At 41.5% G+C, this 24006-nt stretch overlaps 1 protein-coding gene and 1 non-coding gene across 2 annotated transcripts in view; one reads left to right on the top strand and one right to left on the bottom strand.

The window, feature by feature from the left end:
* Window positions 1–298: 298 nt before the first annotated feature.
* Window positions 299–24006, bottom strand: part of HEG1 (heart development protein with EGF like domains 1) — a 57871-nt gene continuing 34163 nt past the window's right edge. Inside the window, exons 13-17 of the mRNA XM_023519948.1 lie at window positions 22624–22666; window positions 22457–22494; window positions 11330–11417; window positions 7496–7670; window positions 299–5476 (exon numbers count right to left, since the gene is read on the bottom strand). Coding sequence (XP_023375716.1) covers window positions 5327–5476; window positions 7496–7670; window positions 11330–11417; window positions 22457–22494; window positions 22624–22666 — 494 coding nt within the window. The 3' untranslated portion in view covers window positions 299–5326. The remainder of the gene's footprint in view (window positions 5477–7495; window positions 7671–11329; window positions 11418–22456; window positions 22495–22623; window positions 22667–24006) is intronic.
* LOC111736641 lies at window positions 7715–7833 on the top strand. Its single transcript, XR_002779226.1, has one exon. It is a non-coding gene; the product is annotated as a 5S ribosomal RNA (ribosomal RNA).

Below are 24006 nucleotides of genomic sequence, written 5' to 3'. Positions count from 1 at the left end.
CAGTCTGAATGAGTTACTTACACTCTCAAACCACATAAAGAAAAGTAAACAAAGGCAGGCTTTATACCTAAATCAGACTTTTTATCATTTAGCTCGATCTGTCTGTCCATCCATCCATCATCAAAAGTATATTTCCTGGGCACTGAGGATACAGAAATGACTCAGTCCCTTCATTTGCCATGTAAGAGTTCACTGTACAAGATTTTTTGCAAAGAGTGCCATGGTTTAAGTGATGCTCTCATGAAAAACAACTTGCTGTGCTCTGGTTTGCATGTTTTTTAATGAGAAAAACACACAATGAAAATGATATTTATTTTATTGCATCATTTTACTGACTAGAACGCCAGACTTATAGTGGATATAAGTATAAAAATAACCAAATTCTTACAAATAATACTTTGCTGCTACAGTACTGAATAATTAGTGTAGATTGCAATTATAATACAACTTTAAATAACATTCTCATAATGGGTTTAACACAATCAATCAGGGGCTAAGGTTTAAAGGTTTGCAAAGAGAAATCCAGGACATGAAAACTCAAAAAGTCCATATTCCAGCTACATGCTCCATTTAACCATAAATCCAGCAACATAAACATTAAGAAAACTCACAGCAACCTATGATGAAAGATCTTTTTTTAAAAAAAGAAACAGGCCAAAGTAATACATAACGATAAGTGAGTTGGGTTAGTTTCCCAGGTAGACCGATCCCATCCCATCCCTGGGTGGTCCCAACCTTCCTATTCAATGACTCTGCACCTGAAGTGCATTAGGTGCATTCAAAAAACAATGATAGAACCAGAATCTAATATGTCCTCTTTAAAAATGGCAAGGGGACAGAGCCAGCTAAGAGCTGCCTCTTTTCAGACCTACATTGTCCCCTCTGGTTTCACAGGTTTTCCTGTGAGCAGTTTACATTAAATAAGATGGATTATAACACTACTGAAAAGATACTTTTGCACAACAAATTAACTGAAATTTAATTCTTTCATGTTCCTAGTATTTTAACCAGTTTCCTTTTATGGGGATTCATGAAAAGAGAAAGAAAGAAGAACACATACTGTACTCAAACACCAAATCTACAAAACCATGTTTCCCAAAACGCATATAAGAACCCCAGAATGATGCTCTGTCAAAAAGAAGGAAATAGAATATCCCTTTCTAATCCCACAAAAGTTTTCATATAGAAAAAATATCTCTGGTATTAAGGGTAGTTTAAAATAAGATGCGAAATGCTGAAATTCTCCCTCTCTCCAAAGAAGTGCTCTACTTTTGAAATCAGTGTAAGGATTTGAGAACTCTGGGTCAAACCCAAGTTCTGGGTGTGTTAGGTTAAACGAAGCCAGGAGCAACTGGACTATATACAATTCTAGCTTCTCTGGGCAAAGTTCAAGGGCTACAGGGTACCCAGGCACTTCACCAGTGGGCAATGTGGCTTAATAGAGGCCCCCAAAGGCCATATGCTAGGGATGACCCTGCTGTGTCTTCTCTGGAACTTTAACATCTGAATAAATATCATCCTTCAAAGACGTTTTCTTGGGCAGCTATCCAGTCTTGTATTGCAAAGATGCTGCCCTCCCTTTTAGGCCTACTTTAACAGTTATCTCTTCAAGAACTTAATAATCACATCTTAGGTTTTGACTTCAAATGCTATCCGTCAGCTTGATTACTCTATCCACTCAGCAATTTTGGCTCTAAATGACTTAGCTGCTTCTGAAAATAAACTTTTGTCAAAGGAGGAAGATTTGTCAGCATTTAAGACATTCAACTGAAAATGTTTCCATCTTTGAGAACACTCACAAAAATATGCTTCCAATATGTGGGAGCCATGGCCTTATTATGAGGAAAAAAGCGAAGTGGCCCTCAAATAGTTGTGTTTGTCAAAACCCCAGGTCATCACCTTACACTTCCTACATCCTAAGTCACGTACCAATATGCTTCTTGCTAAGCACGAGCCAGACACTATTTTCTTAATGGTGACCACAAGTGCCCAAGAAATATATGTAACGACAAACCCAAAAAGACTTTTTTAAAAAGGGATTCAACGTTTTTTGTACTTTAGTTACTGCTTAATCATATTAAGGGTTTTTTTTTTTTTTTTTAATCTTAAAACTTTAAGCTCATTCTCATGTTCTCTTTGACATGTAAAGTGCACTGGATGATGAAGTATTGCCAGGAAGGTGAGGCAGGGAGGTACAGTGGGGAGATTAAGCCTAGCAGAAGAGTTTGAATCTAGGCTCTCCGAGGCAACATATTTCTCTTCTTTGAAGGTTCCTATATCTATGCAAAAAATGGGCATTCTCATGCCCACCTCATAAGGGTGTGGTGAGGCCAAGTACCTTGCTCAGAGCCTGGCCATGGTGGGAACACCAGGGATGCTAGTTTTAACTATTCAGGCTTCCATTTCATCTCTAACACCCTGGGCTGGCTCACAGGGCAAAGAGGAAAAGACAGGAGAAATAAGACCTTATAAGAGCTTAAACAAAACCCACAGATGCTGGGGGGCCAGCAGGCAAGCAGCGCCCCACTCTGAGAATCACCTTGCTGTGGGACAGGTAGTTTCCTTCGGCCCCACTGTTCCCTACAGAAGTTTAAGCATCTCATGGGCAGTTAAGTGTCACATTTCCCTTCCTCCCACCTCCCCGCAGCTGTGGGGCCCGACACAGGACCACAGCATTTCTGTGTGCATGAATTACACACTCCAGGTGTGGGGGTTGACAGTGAGCACCTGCCCCAGAGCTAAGAGCTTCTGCTACGAGGGGTGCATCCAGTCGGCCCTTTCAGTCCAGAGGCTGCCGCTGCCCTATCAGGTGTTCCCTCTGGAGGTCCCATCCCCAAGAAGGAGGGAAGCCAGTCTCTCCCTTCCTCACCCAGGGTGGGCAGATGGTGCTGGCTAAAAGTCACACTGTTTTCATGCCTTCTTAAGACTTTCATGCTCTTGAGATGCACTTTCCCCACCCCCACATGCCTCCTAGAAATTGCAGAGTGCTTGCTTTTTTCACAGTAAAGAAAAACAATATTCTTAATCCACTTCATATGCACAAAACCCATTCACAGGAAAGCATTCTTGGAACTCACAGGACATTCCTTCCTGGACTTTGGGATTCTTCTCAAGAATGCTTTTGAGAGAGAACACTTCATTTTGTGGAGCTTCTGGCCCAGATATAGGAGATGATTTGTCAACTGTGATGTCAGCTGAGGGTGGCCGACGTGTATACCTAGGAGTAACCCCCCCACCGTAGCTCTGGGTCCTGGGGATGGGCAAAAATCCGATGGAGAGCCGGGAAGCTAGGCCACCTCAGGAGGGATCAAGTCTGATGGCTCAGGTGAGCTGAGTGCAGGAGCTCAGAACTCTCCAGTTAGATGTGAGGCCACGAGGCAAAAAGGGCTGTTGGGTTCAACAGAGAGATGCAAGACCCAAGATTTCAAAAAGGTGACACTCTGAAATTTTAAATGGGCATCCATTGACAAAAACAGAATTCTTTTAAAATCTACGTCATGAGATGAGTGCAACTTAACTCTAAGAGGCCTCACATTTGACTAGTGTTCCTGCTGCAGCAGGGTGCTGATGACCTGTGGAGACCACGGGGCACAGGAGTCTGCACTTAAAACTGTTGAGACAAGGATTACAGAAGAATAAGGATTAGATACATTCTGAAGAGAGTAGAGAACTCTGAAGAAACAACCATGCCCAGGACAGAATTGTCCCCAAAGGTTACCCCATTTTCAAAAATGTGGGTGCCATCGAGCTCTAAGCTTCGGGGTGGGAACAATTCTTTGACCTCTGTGGTCTCTTCACTTCATCCAAAACTAGGATGTTTCAAAAGCAGATGATGAGGATAATCATAGTTCCACAAGGAGCAGTGAAAGACACTGAGCACTGGATGTGCCCCTTTGCAGGACCCATGTCATAGCCATAATAAATAAGACATATGGAATTTTCCTCCCAAAGGCAAACTTTCAACTCCCTACCTGGCCAGAAGTCCTCCGATGCTGACTTGAATTAGAACCGCGTTTCTAGAGGGAACTATGTAGTAGTATAAAGAGGTACAAATTACTGGAACAGGGAAAATAAGTTACTTCTTCAGTGAATAAATAGCTTGAGCAGTTGGTTGAAAGTTTACACCGAGTTCGTGGATGAGATCGGCGATTCGAGCAAAGATGCAGCGCTAGAAGGTAAGTAGACTTACATGTGGCTCCATCCCAGCTCCTTACTCTTCCACAGGAATCCACACAGCGTCCCAAAGAACTGGTGTTTCAGGAAACGGAACTTGCCTATGATTCAGCCCATTCCTCCAACCACATTCAGCTGTAGGGACTACGTCAGCTGCTCTTCTTTTAGTGGTGAAATACCAGCTTGGACCCACTCTGCATTTATCTTTCCATTTCTATTCTATATGTAGCACGGCTGGCCTCAAAGATGAAGGTCAGCGTCCCTGGCACCATGCTATGCCCTACTGCCTGCAGCTCTGTAACTCTAGCTCCAGGGGCCTTCGCCAGGCACAAGTGCCCGTTGCTGCTTGCTGGACATCACTACGGGGCAACTGGATACTTAAACTAAAACCAAATGGAAGTTGTTTTGCCCAGACATATTTTAAAAAGTGAGATTTAGCAAAGGGAAAAAACCTTAAATCAACGTGTCACCTTGACTGAGAAAACAAACTGGAGTTGTGCACTGTGCTTCACAAATTTCAATTCCTCGTTTTGGGGGGCTGGCTTGGAAACCGAAGCACAAGAAGACCTAGAAACATTAAATATTGTACATTAATCTACAGCATCTCCAAACCTTAGTGGTAAGTTCATCACCATCATCTATTGTTTAACACATGGATACCGGGCAGGAAAACAACTAAAAAGCCAGTGTTTGGCTGTAAATTAATAACCAAATGGAGGCCTGTAGATGTGTCTGAGGAAAAGAGGCCTTTCTGGAATAGTCTTGAAAAAAATTCAAAAGCAGACCTCCTGATCCAACTTACTAAAGTGCAAACTAAGGAAAAACTGGGTCCTTGCGATGGTGCCTAATGATCTGCCCTTGCTGACATCATCCCTGGAGCCAGCAGCCAAGTTGCAGTCACTCAGAGAGATGCTCCTGGTACTGGCCCATGATCACGTTCACAGTAACAAACGAGCAGCCTGCAGTGCCACGTCCACAGGTGCCATCTGTCCCCTTCCACTGTGGTCACGCCCCTCTCGCCTGTCCCACTTTCTGCCTGCCACACCAGTGTGGCTCCAAAAGTCCTGCACGGTGCTCCCCTGGTGCAGTTCTCTGAGCAACAGACGTCCTGGGGGCCACCAGCTTGGAGCAATGGGCCCTTCTCTCTTCTCACTTAAAAGTAGTCTCTTCTCCTGCTCTCATCACTGATGAAAGATGGATTATACTGTCCTGGGAAAATGCAAGAATGCCGTGATCCCGGCAATCCAGTGTAGGCCGGGTAGAGTCCATTTCGTTCAAGTTCAGGATTCCTTACACTTGTGGGCTGGTGGCCAGAGAGAAGAGTAAAAAAGTCAGCTTATTATTCATGTGCTTAAATGTAACAGTTCTTTTTAGAAAAAGAATGCTACATTTTAATAAATCTAAGATGGAAGCAGCCATACACAGAAGAATGAGATCTGAGAGAGAAGTCAGGACCTCTAAGTTGTCTCTTTATGGAACCTGGGATACCCGTGTCCATATTGTAAAAGAGGATTTAAAAAAAAACATCAGTCAAGGGCAGCCCAGTGATTTTAGACCAACATAAGAAAAGACTCAGTTAATTATTATCTTGCTTATAATCAAATTTTAATTATTATCCGGTTATTAGTTTGATCTTTTAAAAAAGTATCTTTCTGTGTAGAGCACGACAGCTTTAAATCCTCTTTGGCATTTAGCTGAACTCGACTGTCCCGGCCATGAATGGGGGACCGACCTTCGAAAGGGCATACAATCCCCTGTTGGAGGTGCAGTTAGGACCACAAAGCAAGAGGCCAGCAGCAACTCTCAGGTGTCTCTGCCTCGGTCCCTGCCTACTGAGTTGTTACTATCTAACTGATATGCAGAAGAAGCCCCCCAGGAATGACATGGCTACTTTGAGGAGGCCCTCATCCAGGACCGCCAAGGGAAAATACTTGCTTGATGGAAATAGAACACTAGACACTGCATTGAATAAATGCAAATCCTAGAAAAGCCCTATGTATACCTAGACCACTGTGTGAGGGTCAGTGCTCTCACTCAGTTGACAGCTTCATGCCATGAGCTTAGGCTCTGCTTCTACAGAACACTCAGCCTATTTTTGAAATGAAGATGGGGTTCATTTAAGTTCTTGACTATATCTATTTAAGGCAACTCTTTAGCTAATGCCATGGAAACACACAGCGTTTCTACAGGCCTGTCTTGTTGCTATGCTGTCATGCCATGCTGGGGTTGAGGAGATCCTAGCAAAGGGTGTGAGTGCGCAGTCACTCCTGGGTAAGATACCTGCTGAGTTATAGCTTCAGTTATTAGAGTAAAAGGGCTTTCCTGACAGAGAACAAAACAAATCCCTTATGCAAAAATATCAATGGAAACATTTAAACTAGAGCTAAGTTGTGTTCTCTACATCTTCTTGTTCTTTAGGTTCAAATTTTTCAGAGTTCATAAAAACAAGAGCATTCTTAGCATGAACAAACTCGCCCCTCCTATCCAAAGTCTGAACCCTCATGGTTAATCCCCATAGCAACCAGAGTGCTTGTGGCTTCTGTCACATGATTGCCTAGCACTATTAAGTCCATAAGGGGCAAGGTTTCATGTTTATTGCTATAGTTCAAACAGCCCCACATGGCATGAGAAGACACCTGACATCTATTTATTTTTCCTCTCGGATATCCCATATGTGTTTGCTTTACGGCTGACATAGTATAATGTGAAATGAACTGAGCAGTGGGCAGGAGTATGATAAGGATTATTCAATGTGGGGCAGAAGAAGCAAGGGTTCAAGGGAGGCTTCCATCTTTCCCAGTGACACAGTCCAGGGCCAGACACAGAAAATTATTAAAGACCTACTGAGTAGATAAGCTTCTAAGCCTCTGAGGAGGGCTGGTCGAGGATGACATTGAATTATTATTCTCTTTATACCTTTCTCCAATCCCTCAGCTTCAGCTATTCAATCACATGAGGTAAAGCATGGCAAACGAGACAAAAATGAAAGGGCCAAAGGCTAAGTATTACTAAATTCTTTCTCTGGCTTTCAGTTTCCCATCCTGTAACTTAAAAGCAAATTCAGTAACAAGAGGGTTATCGCTACAACCCCATGAAAGTAATGTGCTCTGTGGAAGTAGCCTCTATATGTGTCAAAATGAATAAACACCATGAACATAGGTCATAAGTGAATTGAATATTAAACTATGTGAATAAGAAGTTTAAGCCATCATTCTCTTTAACCCTTAACTAGCTATAGTACTTTTACTACCATAAAACAGAATCTCTTTAATTCTCAGAGGAAACTGGAGTCTAAAGTCATCTTGGACATAGGACTACACACCGAGTAATACACATCCGTCATCTGGAGGAGGTTTTTGGTACTTCCATTCTCATGCATTTCAATAGCTTCTCGGCCCCATTCTTGTGAGCGAGGGTTCTTGGGGTATTCAGCGTATGGGGACATTTGGAAATCTCCACTTTTGAAGATGAGTTTGCTTATGTCATTTTTATTCTTCCTGTGGAGTAAAAAATATTTGAAAATTTAAATGAGTAAGTTCTAGTCTACGGCCATGCCACCCTGAACAAGCCTGATCCCGTCTGATCTCAGAAGCTAAGCAGGGTCGGGCCTGGTTAGTACTTGGATGGGAGACCACCTAGGAAGACAAGGTGCTGTAGGTGTAAAAAATAAAAAAAATAAAAATAAATAAGAGATTGCAAGCTGACAAGCTCCTCGCAATCTGTGAGGTCAACCAAGGATTGCCTCACCTAAAAATAAATAAATAAATGAATGAATGAATGAATGATAAATGAATAAGTTCTATAAAGAAATGATATCTGCAAAAGCACCATTTAGTCTTTTACAAGAATTAGACCTAAAGCTACTAGTATATTTCTTTGTAACTGCCCACTGCGGAATATCATTGTTGTTTTTAGCATTTGCCCCAAACAAGTAAAAATGTAATTAGATGCAAGAAAAGATGAAAAAAATCTCCCGACCCAAGAGGTCCAGGTTCCCAGGGGCAGACTTCTCAAAGACAGCTGCAGTGGAGCTGACTTAGACTCTTCTGGGGGACAGAGATCACTGCATCTTAGGAGCAGCCATGGAACTCAGAGTCATAAATGAAAGGCCTTCAGGCCTTTAGTCCAGGGGTTCCAAATCAGCTTGAGCATCATAATTTACATGGGCATCCTAGATCTCTTTGTTTGTTTCTTAATTTGCCCATTTAAAGTAGACCCTAGATTTACTAAAACAGGAGCTTTAAGGATAGGGCCACTCTGGCTTTGAGAAGAGATGTGATTTTTTTCCCTAGGCCACATTTTGCTACTATAAAAGCTGGGAATAGAATTCACGCCTCCCAACTCCCTGACTAGTGCTCTTTTACCACATGAAGCTACTTCACAAACCATACAAACAGGATATTTTGTTTGCAAAAAAAAAAAGCCTACCTGCTTATAACCTATATATATATTCTCATTTATGTGGGTCAGGGAAACCCTGGGACAAGTTCCCTACTTGTGAGAGTTCGCTGACTGGAAGTTGGCATACGTGTTATGTACCCATTTAGTGGGCCTAGTATCAGGTACTTGAAGTTATATTTGCCCTAACTAGGTAAGATAATCTTAAGTTTCTTCCATCTACCTAATTTTCCTATAAGTAAACATTCTAGGGAGAGCATAAAATGACTAACTCAGGGTCATAAAACCATGTGACTTAGGCATTATCCCTTCTACCAAGTTCAGAACAGGCGTGCCATTGCGTTGCCCCTTGAGGGTGAGGCATCCAGTCTCAAACAATGACTTACTCGTTCACAACTACCTTCCCTTCCCAGTGACCAATACTCACAGGCTTTTTCCCCGAATGGCTACACTACCTGGTACAGGACACTTAACAAAAATGAGGCTTCTGTCCCCTTGAGCACTCCAGTTTTATCTCTCCAGCTCCTAGTCTCATACTCAGAATTTTATTTCCACTCACATACTTTATCTTTGATCATTTATTAGCAATTTTGTAAATGACAGGCAAAGGCTGTACCATGAGGCCTGCATGGGCAGTTAGGGCAACTTGCTCTATGTGGCCTTCCCGGAGATTAGAGAATATCTTAAAATGTCTTTCATGTCAATCAAAACAGATAACCTGCTATTTTGGTAGGTTTCCTCCATCTGTTATGTCAGAATAATTCCTGCCATTTATTTTCATCTAAATCAAAGGTCATAATATTCTCTTATCTGAATAGATCATCACAGAGAAGGAGGACCAGCTCCATCCTCTCCCTTCCTTTTCCAGTAGAAACCCAGTCTCACTGGCTTCCAGGAAACTCAGGGCCAGGCATACTGCCAAGTATCTGCCCATTCCACGTGCCTGTTACAACTTCTCTGCTGCTCAGATATTTCAGGTAACCCCTTTCATCTTTGTTTGTTTCTTAATTTGCCCATTTAAAGTGTACACTCAGTGGCTTTTAGTATATTCAGTGTTGTGTAACCTTCATCGCAATAAATTGTAGAAAAGTTTCATCACTCTCAAAAGAAATCCCATACTCCTTAGCCATTACTTGCCAATTCTCCCCACTGCCCATCCAGTCCTAGGCAACCACTCATCTACTTTCTGTCTCTATTAAATTTGCCTATTTGAGACATTTCATATAAATAGAATCATATAATAGGTGGTCTTTTGTGACTGGCTTATTATACTTAGTATAATATTTTCAAGGTTCATGCACATTATAGCATGCATCAATAATATTCCATTGTGTGGATATATATATAACATTTTGTTTATTGATTCATCAGTTGATGGATATTGGGGATATTTTCATCTCTTGGCTATTACGAACATTCATGTACACGTTTCTGTGTGGACATAAGTTTCCATTTCTCTTGGTATATACCTAAGAGTGGAAGTGCTAGGTCAAAATGAAACGGTGTTTAACTCTCTGAGGAACTGCCAGATATTTTCAAAGTGGCTGTATCATTTTACATTTCCACAGCAGTGTGTTAGCGTTCTAATTTTCCCACATCCTCATACCAACACTTGTGATTTCCTGTGTTTTTTTCTCAATAGCCATCCTAGTGAGTGTCAAATGGTATCTCATGACGGTTTTGATTGCATTTCCCTGATGGCTAATGATGTTGAACATCCTTTCACGTGCCTACTGGCCATCTGTGTATCTTCTTTGGAGAACTGTCTATTCAAGTTCTTTGCCCATTTTCAAATCGGGTTGCCTTTTTATTATTGAGTCGTAAGAATTCTTTATATGTTCTAGATACCAGTCCCTTATTAGACATATGATTTGCAATTACTTTCCCCCATTCTCTGGGTTATAGTTTCACTTTCTTGATAGTGATCTTTGAAGCTGAAGGGGTTCAGAACAAATTTCCCCAGAATGTGCCACTTTGGCACGGGGAGTATTTTGAGCTGAAAACAATAAGGCCCAAAAGACTCAGGAAAAGCTTTTTCACCTCCCCCTTAACAGCCTCAAAGAATTTAGATTCAGGGCTTGGTCCAGGAAGAGAGTTATTACCAGAGATAACTACAAAGAGTGTAACTAGGTCTGGTAAGCTGTGGGGGAGCTCAGCTTGGCCTGAAGATCAAATTCCTCTCCGTGTCCCATTGTTATTGCATGGCATGGCAAACATTTGTTTGCCAAAATATTTGCTCTTCCCATCTTCCTGTGAATTGTCTTCTTCCCCTTTGAATTCCTAGACCCCTACCCACTTCCCCTTAGCTCAAGATGGCATATAAGCCTCAATTGCCTGACTGCCTGTGGTTCTCATATTTTTATGTCCTATCCCCATATGTATGTAATTAAAATTTGTTTTTCTCCCATTAATCTGTCTGTTAATTTGATTATTAAACCACCAAAGAACCTAGATGGGTAGAGAAAAAAAATTCCTCCCCTACATAGCAAAGAAGTTTTTAATTCTGATGCAGTCCAATCTCTTTTTTGTTGCTTTTAGACATTCCTTTTTAGTAAAGAAAATTGTCCCATTTGCTATCTTTGTCTTGCCTCTCATGGTACTACCTACCATGAATTTTCCTTTCCCCCTTTTTAATGGTTCAGTCATACATTATGATTTACTACTGTAAACCACCCCCACACATTCTTTAAGCGTAAGAATTGGCCCTCGCATAGCACAGGCAAAGAAACAGAATTAGACTGTGGACTCCATCACTCACCGGCAACAGGTAACAATCAGCGCTGTGCCCAGTATAAGCAGAAGCCCACCTCCTGCTGCTGCAATCACCACAGTGATCAGCTGATAGGCTAAACATATTTAAAAAAAAAAGAGAGAGAGAGAGGTTCGGTAAGAGGTAATGAATGAATAAATGAATACAAAAGAATGATTCTCCTTCCCACCTTACAGCTACCAGTGAGCCTCAGCTGGTGACCTCACCTTTCACTCCCTGGGCCCCCAGTGAGAGCTTCTCAGGATTAGCTCTACATTTTCTCTGTCGGAGGGTAGCAGAATTTGCCATCCCAAAATATGCTTCTTAGGCATATTTATCATTTTTGAGAAACTGCAGATACAAAAGATGCTCTGAAAACTGAGTATCAGTTACTCTTTTGTAAGGAAGATTTACATTAGAAAGGCAGCCTGTACCTGTACTAGGAACGGAGGTATTACCGGAGATATCGGAGATAACGTTTTCACCTGAGAGACTAACCTACTACATGGAAGGGGAGCCATTGTTTACCAAACACTTCCTCTTGGCACTCTCCCATGAATTATCTCCCCCACTCCGAAGCCCCAGACCTCTAGCTCAGGAGGGTATTAGCCTCAATCATCTGGCTGCCTTTCGAATCTCATTTTGTTGGATTCCCATGTGTACACGTATGTAATTTTTTTTCTCCTGTTAATATATCTTACTACAGTGGTATGTGGGGGGTGTGGGGTGTGGGGGGGGGTGTGGAGGGCTCAGCCAAGAATGTAGAAAGGTAGAGGGAAAATTATTTTTCCTCCCCAATACTGTTTCCTCTTTCTCAGCCACTCCTAGAATGGAGGCTCCCAATTATGCTTGCAGACCAGCCCTGATGACATTTTCACCAATCCACCACAAAAAGAGAAAAATAAAGGAGATGTGTGAATTTTTCAAAAATGAAATCTATTAGGTTCTAATAATCATTGTCCTATCTTCTAAGACTCTGTCTTTCCTACTTTTTCCTAACTTAATATGTGCATTTTATTATGTAAATTATGCCTCCGGTAAAGTTGGTTTTAAAAAAAACCAATGGAGAAAACAGAATTTTTTATTGGCTACTTCCCACTCTTTGGTTTTGTTAGATTTTTGAATTGATGATGATAGTAAATATAAAAATTCTTGATTTGGTTTTTGGTTCTTACTTGATAAAATAAAAAGGTGACTCTAGGTTAGACTCCCCAGTTTTATAAAAAATATTACTGGTCAGTTAAGACCAGAGTCTGGGAATCACTGCATAAACCATGCTAGGCACTGAGTAGTCTCCTAAATACATACAAACTGAATTTAATTACCAAAAATTAGCAGTCATATAAGCAGGTGCATATCACATAAAATAAACAATATTAAAATTTTAATTGATTAGTTTTATGCCTGTGTATTCCAGGAAAAATCATATTTTCAATAAAGTTTATTAAATATTAAAATTGATTTTTTTTTTAAGTTGTGGAAATAAAATAAAATTGTCTTCTCAGGTTATAAGGTCCAGGATTTTCTATAATAAATTAAGATGGAACTGTGGTATTCAGGAAAAGTCAAAGGATAATGCACGGAGCTGGCAGTGAGCAGACTATGAGATAAAAGCAAACACGCGCTATGCAACCATTCACCTATCCTTTATTTGAATAAACAGCACAGAAATCTGATTATCTTGAAAACCATGAGTATTAAGATACATAGGAAGCAAAGCCAAACCATAGAATAAGGTAATTTTTTTTCTCACATCCTGATAATGTATTCAAGCTTAACTTTTAACAAAAGTGAGGACAAAAGACAAATCTTGAATTTGTCAACTTTTCTCATCTCCATCAACACCACTCTGTCAACTCTTGACCAGACAACTGCAGTTCTCCCAACTCATCTTCCTGCACCCAGTCTTGTTCGCTCATCTCAAAAACCAGATCTGTTCATGCCATTTCCTTGCTTTAAACCAACCAACCAACCAACAAACCAACCAATCAACCTACAGTGGCCTCCTTTGTTCCTAAACACCAAAGTCTAGCTCCTGATTATCCTTCCACACCACGTTCAAGTTATCTCACTGCCAGCAAAACAAGCAAGCACTTGTTTTAGAAGTGACCCTTGCAAGTGGTCGCAGTTGTGGCAGGTTCCTGTTGAAAACAAGCAGTTTTGTCTTAAAAGAGACACAGATAGCATAGACCAGTGCTTCTCAAACCATCTGTGGTCAAGGACCTGCTTTTCTTTGCTTGTGGCTATTCTTTTTAAACAAAGAAAATAAAGTCTCATTTGCTCCTCTCATCTTTCCCCACAGGCACCAAGTATCATGAGTTTCTTTTTCTCCTTTTTTTAAGGAGTCAACTGTGAACTGATTTTGTAAAATACCATAAAACTATTTTTTTTTTAAAGATCCTATACCTGGATGTCATAGCCATCATGTCAAATTAATACAAATGTTTCGAAGTGTTTACTTCCAATTTTTGCATTATTTTGTCACATCCATTAACAGTTCACAGACCACACTTGGAGGAGCACTGGTATAGCCTAGTGCTTCTCAAACTTTCCTGTGCATCTGAATCACCCAGAGGGCTTATGTAAACAGATAACTGGCCCCATCCCAAGAGATTTGATTCAGTAGGTCTGGGCTAGGGCCGAAAAGAAAAATTATATCTCTAGCAAGTTTCGAGGGGATCGTGAGGCTGTCAGCCAGCAGACTGGACTTTGGGTAACACTGGCTTAGATTATGCAGAAGAGGCAAGACACTGGACTGAAAGCCAGGAGACCTCTGTACACATCAGCACTGAAAAAGAGCCTGGAAGAGAATTCACCGAAACGCTAACAGAAGTCAGTGCTGCCTCAGGTAATTATGGCTACCTTTTTAACTTTCTTCTTTGTGCTTTCCAGTATTTCTCAAATTTTATTCAAATGCGCGCACGCACACACGCACACACACACAGAGGCACACAACCTCCTCGAAATCTAAAAATTGTGGGTATAAACATATACATGTATATTTTGTACAAATACATAATTTTTTAAAGAGTACGTTTAATATTCTTTTGCAGCCACATCGCTGGAAATTTATAATAAGCTTATGGACAATATAATCCACAGATCTTTTTTTCTCATATTTGCTGTCAAGTCAGTTCATGAACTACAAATGATATTTGGAAGTTACGAACTGACTTTAGATTTATTATGAGGCCACATGATGATGGAGACCTGCATGGGATTCAATTCAACACCAGCTGCAATGTTTATCCGTTCCGCAGGTGCTCTGAAAGTTTATTTATTAAAGTGAGAGAGAAGGCCATGAGGGTCATCTTACGTTTGTCTGTCTTATCTTTTCCACTTTGAGGAGACTCTCCAGAATGACAAACTCGGAAATCTTAGTCTTACTTGCTCTTTGACATTTGTTGACATTTCACAGTTTTCCTCAGCAATGCCCCTATCTTTTCTTTATTCTTGTGGTTTGATCATATGTTGATATTGCTGTCATCACTGTTGGCAATTTTCAATAAGCCAACTCATTTCGGGCTTTAGCTTTCCCTATGAACTATTTTGTCCTTGCTTATATGCTTACTTGGATAGAATCTACCAGATTGACTGCTTAGACAACACTCTTTGGGGACCTGTTTACTCCCCAGCGCAGGCAACAGTGGGGGCAGTCGTGTTTATACACGGAACGTTATCCTCTGGCCACAGCAGATTGGTCTGGGAGCAAACACAGGATCCAAACTGGATCAACTAGTACCTTCCCAGGAAATTTAATTTGGGAAGGAGCACTAGAACCTTCTCTTTAAAAGTGGCTGAACCAGTAATATGCACTCAAAGCTGTTTGGCAAGCCTACGTCCATCATGTTATCTGGGAGGAGAGAAGGCCTACGCACAGACACACACAGCAAAGAGCAGAGATGAGAGATGAAGACGGAGTTGTGGGAACATGTACTCTGAGAAGAAGGCCCCCAACCTCCAGCTGCTGCGGTTCCCTACAACCCCAATTGTTGCCACTCCTGAGGCTGGAATTCCATGACATATCCCAAGATCCTTCCAATAAACTCTCTTTGTTGCTTACCTAGCTAGGCTTATTTACTCAAGAAGAACCTTAGCCAACGGTGATACTGCAATTTATAATAAGAAATATATATTTGGTCTTTGTCCCAATTCCAAGGCCAGAGCTCTTAAAACCCTTAGAATTTCCTGAAGTGATGAGAGTGATAAAGGTCTTTTGTCATATTAATGAGGTGACTTTTGGAAAGCACCTACGGGAGGGGGCTGGTTGCCAAGGGAACCAACTTTGTGATTAGAGGATTGGAACTTTCAGTCCCATATCCTGACCTCTGGGGTGGAAGAGGGGCTGAAGGTTGAATCAACTGCCAATGACCAATGATTTAATCAACTGTGCCTGTGTAATGAAGCCTCCATAAAAACCCAAAAGGGCAGGGTTCGGAGAGCTTCCAGGTCGGTTGACACATGGAGATGAAGGGAGAGTTTAAGTTCTGTGTCCCTTCCCACACACCATGCCCTGTGCATCTCTTCTATATGGCTGTTCCTGAGTTATATCCTTTTATAATAAACTGGTAATCTAGTAGATAAAATGTTTCTCTGATATCTGTGAGCTAATCTAGCAACTTAATTGAATCCAAGGAAGAGTTTCTGGGAACCTCTAATCTATAGCCATTTGGTCAGAAGCACAGGTGACAACTTGGACTTGCAATTGGCAAATGAAGTGTGTGTGTGTGTGTGTGTGTGTGTGTGTGTGTGTGTGTGTGTGTGTGTGTGTGTGTTGGGGGTGGGCAAGGGTTCAGTCTTGTGTACTGAGCCCTTAACCTGTGAGATCTAACCCTATCTCCAGGTAGATAGGTTCAGAACTGAGTTAACTACTTGGCAGTGTGGAAAGAACACACACTTCGAAATTGGTGTCAGAATTGTACCAATCAATTTGTCTTCCTTTAAAACTCATACTCATTACAGACCTTTCCAGGAGGCCATATTAGTTTTACTTTAAAATGTATTCACTTCTCCCACTTTTCCCTTCACTGAGCTCATTACTGATGTATGGTTAGAATTTTGCCTTCTAAATCTTTCCATTCCTCTCGAATCATCTTTCCTTTAGAATCTCTGTTTACAGCATTTTTTTTCCCTCTGTACCTCTTAAAAGGTGCCTTTCTCACATGTACAGGCTGTATACGACCATGCCCAAGAGCAGGAAACGAAGCGGCATTTCTCTCTCCCCAAGCCCCACTTCCTCCTCATTCTGACCTGAAGTGAGGCCAGTCAAGACTGAGTGAGGTGCTTGCATTTAGCTGAATGAGACTTCCCTGTTAACTTCTGGATAATTAATTATTTCTTTTTCCTCCTCAGCAGCTTAGTGCTGTCTTCCTGGATGTTTGCTATGGGTGACTCCTACCAACACACAGTGTTTCCGCTGGTGTAAATCTCTTTAAGCCCAATGTAACAATAGGGTGAACACAGTTAAAAGATACTTTATACACTTGCCACTGAACTGTGGGCTGTGGTAGGAAGAAAATGCAGGAAGACCTTTAAGTTAAAGGTTCTGGCTTCACTAGAAGAAGAGCATACGTGGGGGAAAACAGGCTCTAACTCCTCACTGGCCAAGCTGGGAGGCTGTTGGGGAAGGATTCTCCGCTGAAGAGATGCAGAAACTGTGCATGGAAAGGATGAGCTACAAAAGGGTTGTGAATATGAAACAGAGATGGATGAAAATATCTGTGGCCAGACAAGGGAAATCTAGGAAAACTATGCGAGTTCTATAATCACAAAATGACAATAACACATAAAATAAAAAAGTGGTTTACAGGATGGGAATATAAAAAAAGACTTTAAAAGAGTAATAAGAGGAGAATGGTTAAGTAAATTATGGTAATCCGCAGAGCAGAATTCCAGAGTATAAAAAGTGACATTATAATTTATATAAATGAAAATACTGTATAGTTTATTAGGTTAAAAGCAAGTTACAAAACAGTATATTCTGTGAGATCCAATTTCTATTAGAAAGATATACATATACATACCATTGGATAGAAATATAATACCAGAGCTTCTCAAATTTGAAAATGCATACAAATCTACATATTAACCAATCTAGGGGTCTTGTTAAAATTTAGAATCTGAGTCAGTAGGTTTGGAATGGAAAGGCCTGAAATTAAGCATTTTCAACAAGCTCCTAGGGGCTGCTGATACTGCTGGTCCTATAGATCAAGGGTCCCCAACTCCCGGGGCCATGGACCAGTACCAGTCTGTGCCCTGTTAGGAACCAGGCCGCACAGCAGGAGGTGAGCAGTGGGCCACAAGCAAAGCTTAATCTGTTTTCGCAGCCGCTCCCCAGCACTAGCATCACCACCTCAGCTCCACCTCAGATCATGAGGCATTAGATTCTCATAGGAGCATTGGTCCCTGGCACCAAAATGGTTGGGGACCGCTGCTATAGACCACACTCAGTAGCAAGGATATAGACCAGAATATTAACAGTGATGTTTAATGGACGAGGAAACTGCTTGTTTTAGTTTTCTTGTTCCCTTAATTTATATTTATTTTCTAATTAACTTGGATTAAAAAATAAAAATCAATGGGCATGTGTTATGTTATAAAAAAAAAAACAACCCAAAATTTATTTTACAAAGAGAAAAAAGGTGAAGCAAATCAAGATGTCATGGGAGATATAACAAACCTGTGAGGAGAAGCCAATCTAAAATTGGGGCAAAGAAGGGAATATACACACCTAAGAAAAGGGAGGGGCGGCCAAGGGGAAGAGAGGGACATTTCTGATAAGCTTGCAGGAGAATTCTGGGGCCACTGGACAAGTGGTATAAGACAGAATTGTTGAAATCTGGGGTATAAACAGAGACTTTTTTTTTTTTTTACATAGAAAATTAAAAGAAGAGCAGTGATAAAACAGGTGCAGCCTGAGCTGCCCAGGTGTAGGTGGCCCTGCCAGGTGGACACTTGAGTCCAGCTGGGCTCATACTACCTCAGGGACTAAAGGACATGAAAGAATGGCTTGTCCTGCTCCCTCCAGTTTGAAGGGTATTCTCTGTGAGGAATAAGGAGTGCAACCTGGACACAAGTAGAAAGCGAACAGAGACTTTTAGAAAGACGGGTCGTAGTTGATGCCTAACCCAGACTATAGTGGAGTTGAATGATTCCCAGGAATGCATGAGTGAGGGAATCTCAAGATACGGTTTAGCTGGACAAAGCTGGGCTCCCATCTCATTGACCTTGGGTAGTGTGTGTGCTGTAAGAAGTCTGCAGAGAGAAGAAACATTTGCCGTCTAACAACAACAACAACAACAACAACAACAACAACAAACCAGCCTAAGCTACAGTCCCATGAAGGCACTCACCGTCTTTGGTGGTGACAGTGGTGAGTGATCGGAACCCTGTTATTTGGCACAAAATATTGAGCGACAAGCCACAGATGCCATTGCCATAGACGGAGATGAAGTTCAGGTGTTCCTGATTCCTTAACCAACACCCAGGGCTGGTCTGAACTTCAGGGAAAGGGGCAGGTGGCAGGTATGATTTGTTATCAGTCACTATTAATTGCTTGGCAACACTAAAACTAATATAGATATCAAAATCATAAAGTAATATTCACACATGATCACAGAGTTAACAAAAGTCACCAACAAAAGATGGCCAGGAGCGAGCCGGAAATGTGCCCTCTGCTGGACATAACAATGATGACTTGGATAAAAAGGGAGGAAAAAGAAGTCTCAGGATCAGAGAGAAATCCTGGCTACTTACCAGGCCCCCCCCCCCCATAATGGGGAGACACAAGAACTTACAGAATAGTCAATGGATGTAAGGATGTATCATTTCTAGATATATACAGTATTTAATGAGCTCTAAAAAAAAAAAAAACAACTCACCAACTGCCACTTAGAACAATGCCCTGCAGCCCATTCCCCTTTCCTCTAGCCCTTTATAGGACCTTCCCCTGTGTCCATTTTCCCTCTATAGATCACTCTTCCATTCATTGAGAAATAGAAAGCATTTTCTGGTAAAACCTGCTTCGAAAGCTATTTGACTACAGCAGGTTTGAAGTATTGGCTCATTCTACAAAAGGCCTGTCAGGGCTGAGAGGCCCCAGGAGGACTTGGCAGATGGCATCTCTTCCCTCCTGTTCCCTGGCGTACCCCGAGAGCTGCCACAGCTCCACACTCCTCACCTGTCTTGCTCACTCTCTCTTTCTTCACCATCTGATGGGATTGTATTCTAACAAGTTTCTTGTACATATGATAAAACTCTATTGTAATCTCCTTCATTTAAATTATTCTTTATTAATATTATCTAAGTCTCTTTTATAAATATTGCTAACGTCTTAGGATAAGGTTTGCAGGCTCATGGTGCCATCACACTGTGATCCCTAAAACTATCTCTTCTAAAAGACTATATACCATTTAGTTCTGGTATGCCAGCATTAGGGGCACAGATCTCAAATATTTCCAATGTTTTGCTTGACCCTTCAGCTTCCTTTTTCCACATTTAAAAGTCCTAGGCTTTCTTTGATCTATTCTTATGTGCCAGCCACTCCACACTTTTGGTTCTGGTTTTGAGTGAGGAGTGAGATTCACACTAGAAAGTCGACAAAGGCCATTCTGTACCCCCGCCAGCCCCTTTAACAGCAGATATCTTCCTGAACATAGGGTATAAAGTCCCCAAAACCAGGTGAGACTTTGGCATGTCTAAATTGTGATTTTTAGAAAAGGACATAAGTTGCTATCCAGACTGTTTTACATAAGCCAAATCTCCAAAACCTGAAGCCTGCCGTTTTGAGCACTGACACAAGGAATTTTGACTACTTTTTAATTTTTAAAAAGTCTAAAGTATAACTTCCTCACCTTATAAAACTGAGTATACTTGTAATACTGTGACATAAGATCTTCACCCCCATCCCCTGCATAAGAGCTTCTAAAACCCTTGGAATTTCAGAGAGATAGGGATGGGAGGAGCATCTTTTGTTATTCAAAATAAGCCCCTTTCAACCATACTTGAGTTTATGCTAATGAGGTGACACCTGCAGGATGAGGGCTGGTTGCCAGAAGAACGAATCACGTGATTAGAGAGCCCCACCCCCACACCTCCAACGGTCAATAGCTAATGATTTAATCAATCAATACTATGTAATGGGGCCTCTACAAATACCCTAAACAATGGAATTCAGAGAAATTCTGAGTTGGTGAATACATAAAGGCGCTGGGAGTGTGCTGTGCCGAGAGAGGGCATGGAAGCTCAGAACTCTTCCTGCCCCACTACTTGCCCTATGCCTCTCTTCCACTTGTCGATTCCTGAGCTGCATCCTTTATATAGTAAGTAAAGTGCCTTCTGAGTTCTGTGAGCTGTTCTAGCAAATTACCGAATTTGAGGAGGGAGTCATGGGAACTCCTGATTTATAGCTGGTTGGTCAGAAGTACTGGAGGTCCAGACTTGATATTGGTGTCTGAGGTAGGAGCAGTCTTGTGGGACCGATCCCTTAACCTGTGAGGTCTGACACTAACCCTAGATAGTAACACCCCCCACATATTTGATGTCACAAGTGTTGTAAGTAAAAATCAGTTCACGGTGACACGGCTAATGATTTTGTACGTCATGACTTGGGTCCATCATAATGAATGTCTGTGCTTAAATGCTTTTATGACACCAACGTGTCCTTAGGGACTACTAAAGAAGATAGAGTTGTTCACTCCACCATTCGGTGGCCTCAGGTTGCTACTTTAAAAAAAAAACAAAAACATGAATTCAGTGGTCTCCTTTCTCTCTATTCTGTATGACTGTAAATATATCTGCTTCTAGTCTTTCCTAGTGCTTCCCTAGTCTTTCTCTTAGACTATCTGTACCTCTTGCTAATTCATGCTCAAAGTCGGCAGTAATCCTGGGTGGATATGCAAATCCAAACCTCTAGACTCTGGCCTGACAGTGGCTCAATGCTGAGTACACTGAGAACTTCATGTCAGTTTTGTACTTAGCACTGAATTTGTTTCATTTTATTATTTTATCTATTTTTTAATTCATGTTCAAAGGAAGCCCAATAATGAAACTTACTAATAGAAAGCTTTGTGAGCAAGGAAAATGCCACTAAAGAAATAAAATGTAAGGTATACCATTGGGGAATAGAAACTGGGGACTTTTACACATAATAAATAAATTCATGGACACTTTTAGTTTAGTAAACTTAGAATATGGACTGTTGGCAGGTTCATCTATAGAATAAGGCACAAAACTATCCTAAGTGAAGCATTGAGTGTTATTATTCCCATTACATCCTATATCCCAGAATATCTTTCATAATTTTGAAGGTGTTTTCAATTTCTCAGGTCTCAGTGTAAGAAAATGTCAGTGAAAGTGATCTTAAACTAATTGCAACTGCTTTCCTTAAAGAACTGTGTTAGGTGTAAACACCATACACACAGTTACTGCCACCCTACTACATTCTGCACTTCTGGGAGCATCAACATCAGCTTGGAGCAGATGCCTCTGAGTCTGTCTCTAGCCCTGAGCTCTGGCCGTGACTATACTAGAAGTCTCTAGCTCCCCGTGATCTCCTCTGTCCACTCTATGCTTCTCATTGCAGCCCACATTGATTTTCTTGTTCAAACTACCTTCCTGTTCTAAGACTTGCTAGTTCCACAATAGATATTGATTAGAGTCTAAATTCTCAGACTGGCCATCCAACACTCCAGCAGTTTGGTCCCCTAGACTCTGCCAACCTAGTCCTCCGCTCTCTGCCTTCCTCTCTTTCCAGCCTCAGCCACACCTACTTACACACTGTCCCTGGATTACCAGGGCCTGGCTGCTCCAAGACCTATAAATTATTCCCTCTGACTTCTCCCTCCATGCCTGCCAGTCAAAATCTACCAAAACCTCCAAGTCCCTCTCTCAGAGAAGGACTTGGGAGGTCATGGCCCCTCCCCCCTGACACACCTCAAATCTCACATTTGTTATATTACATTAACACTCCACAGTCAGGGCTATTTAGGAATGTGCATATCCCCCCTATGGGATCTGGAGCCCGCTGGAGAGCACTCTTTGCTTTTCTCATACCTCGAAGCAGAGGAGCTAAGAAGACAGTGAATTTGAACTGAGGAGGGTGGAAGGGAAAGGGGCTGGGGACTTCTGCATACTCACGGTTCCCGCAGTTGAGACCACCAAGGCCAAATGGGCAACTGCAAGTCAACAAAGAAAAAGAACGAGAATCGGTTTCAAATCTCAGAAGAAATAACTGAGGCAATTTAGTAATAATTTCCAAATGAGGTTCATAAGAAACCCATCAAATGAATGAACATGGAGCCTACCTCATACAGGTTTCGTTTTCAAGCCTATAGCCATCTTCACACGCTGGAAAGAAAAAAAAAGGAAAGTCCATGAAAGTGTCTATTTACCTCCCTTGGCCCAAGTTGACAGTTGACTAAACACCAGCCACCCTAAAGTCCACAAGATTATTCTAGAACCCAAAGGCCACTAACAGCTTTAGAATTATCTATAACCTGGCTTAAATACTGCTGCCAGCTCAACTCTTAATTTTCTCAAAAAAATTTCTTAACCTCTTTGTGTCTCCCAGTTTTCCAACTATAAAAAGAGGATAATAATAATATCTACTTATAGTTTCTTGGAGGTGCTTAAAAAGTAAAATAAGACACGCAAATGGCTTAGCACAGAGCCTAGCATGTAGTAACCACCAAGTCAATGTTCATAGCTGTAATTATTTCCCAGCAAATGCAATTCTCGTTGCAAGTTCTCTGCAACTCCTGGGTAACATCACATACACAAAGACAAATGCTTCACCTTCTTTAAGTCAAACCTTTAACCTACCATTGGTCCCACTGGCTCCCTTCCATAAGGTAGTGGGTGACATCCTCTGGGCCACAGTCCTAGTGGGTGCCTCAGTTTTCATAAGAGATGCTCACCCTGTAGTTTGTGCAAGGCATGCTGGGCATAGTTAAATGAGTCCTAATCCGCAGAACAGAACTTTGAACCCCGTGGAGGTGCTGCTCAGGGACTGCCGCCTCAGCACCTCACTGAAGGGCCGTGGCCCAGCTACTCTCCTGAATCAGCAGTTCCTGAATTTATATAATCACCAAACACTTTCAACACTATAATCAGCTAATAGGCCAGCATGAGCTATAATACATGCTTGGATGAAAGCAGACAATAAAAAATGGCCTCACGGACAAAACCATTGCTGTAAGGAATGATAAAAATTTGATCCATGATTAATGTACGATATGCACTGCATAAAAGATCCTGGGTAGGAACAGGTACATAACATAGAGCAGTGATTCTTGGACAGACAGCACATACACTAATGGTGGATGTGAATGTCATGCCTGGGGAAGGGGGGGAGGCACGCCCTACAGGCTGGGACAGAGATCTCCAACAGACTTCCTGTACCCTCCCTTACAGATTAGTGCATCGTAATGTCTAACAACAACAACAACAACAGGCTGGGACAGAGATCTCCAACAGACTTCCTGTACCCTCCCTTACAGATTAGTGCATCGTAATGTTAACTACACAGATGTACTTAATAGTGTTCTTCCTTGTTTTTTAATGTTAGATGTTAAATGTTTCTAGCATCTACTTTGTTGTCATAGACTATCAACATATCACTAGAGTTCTGTGGAATGACTTGGCAAACACTGTTCTAAATAATCTATAATTCTCTCACAGCAGATCAT

The sequence above is a fragment of the Pteropus vampyrus genome, unplaced genomic scaffold (assembly GCF_000151845.1).
Source record: "Pteropus vampyrus isolate Shadow unplaced genomic scaffold, Pvam_2.0 Scaffold1, whole genome shotgun sequence".
Classification (NCBI taxonomy): Eukaryota; Metazoa; Chordata; class Mammalia; order Chiroptera; family Pteropodidae; genus Pteropus; species Pteropus vampyrus.
This window is presented reverse-complemented; position numbering and strand designations above follow the sequence as displayed.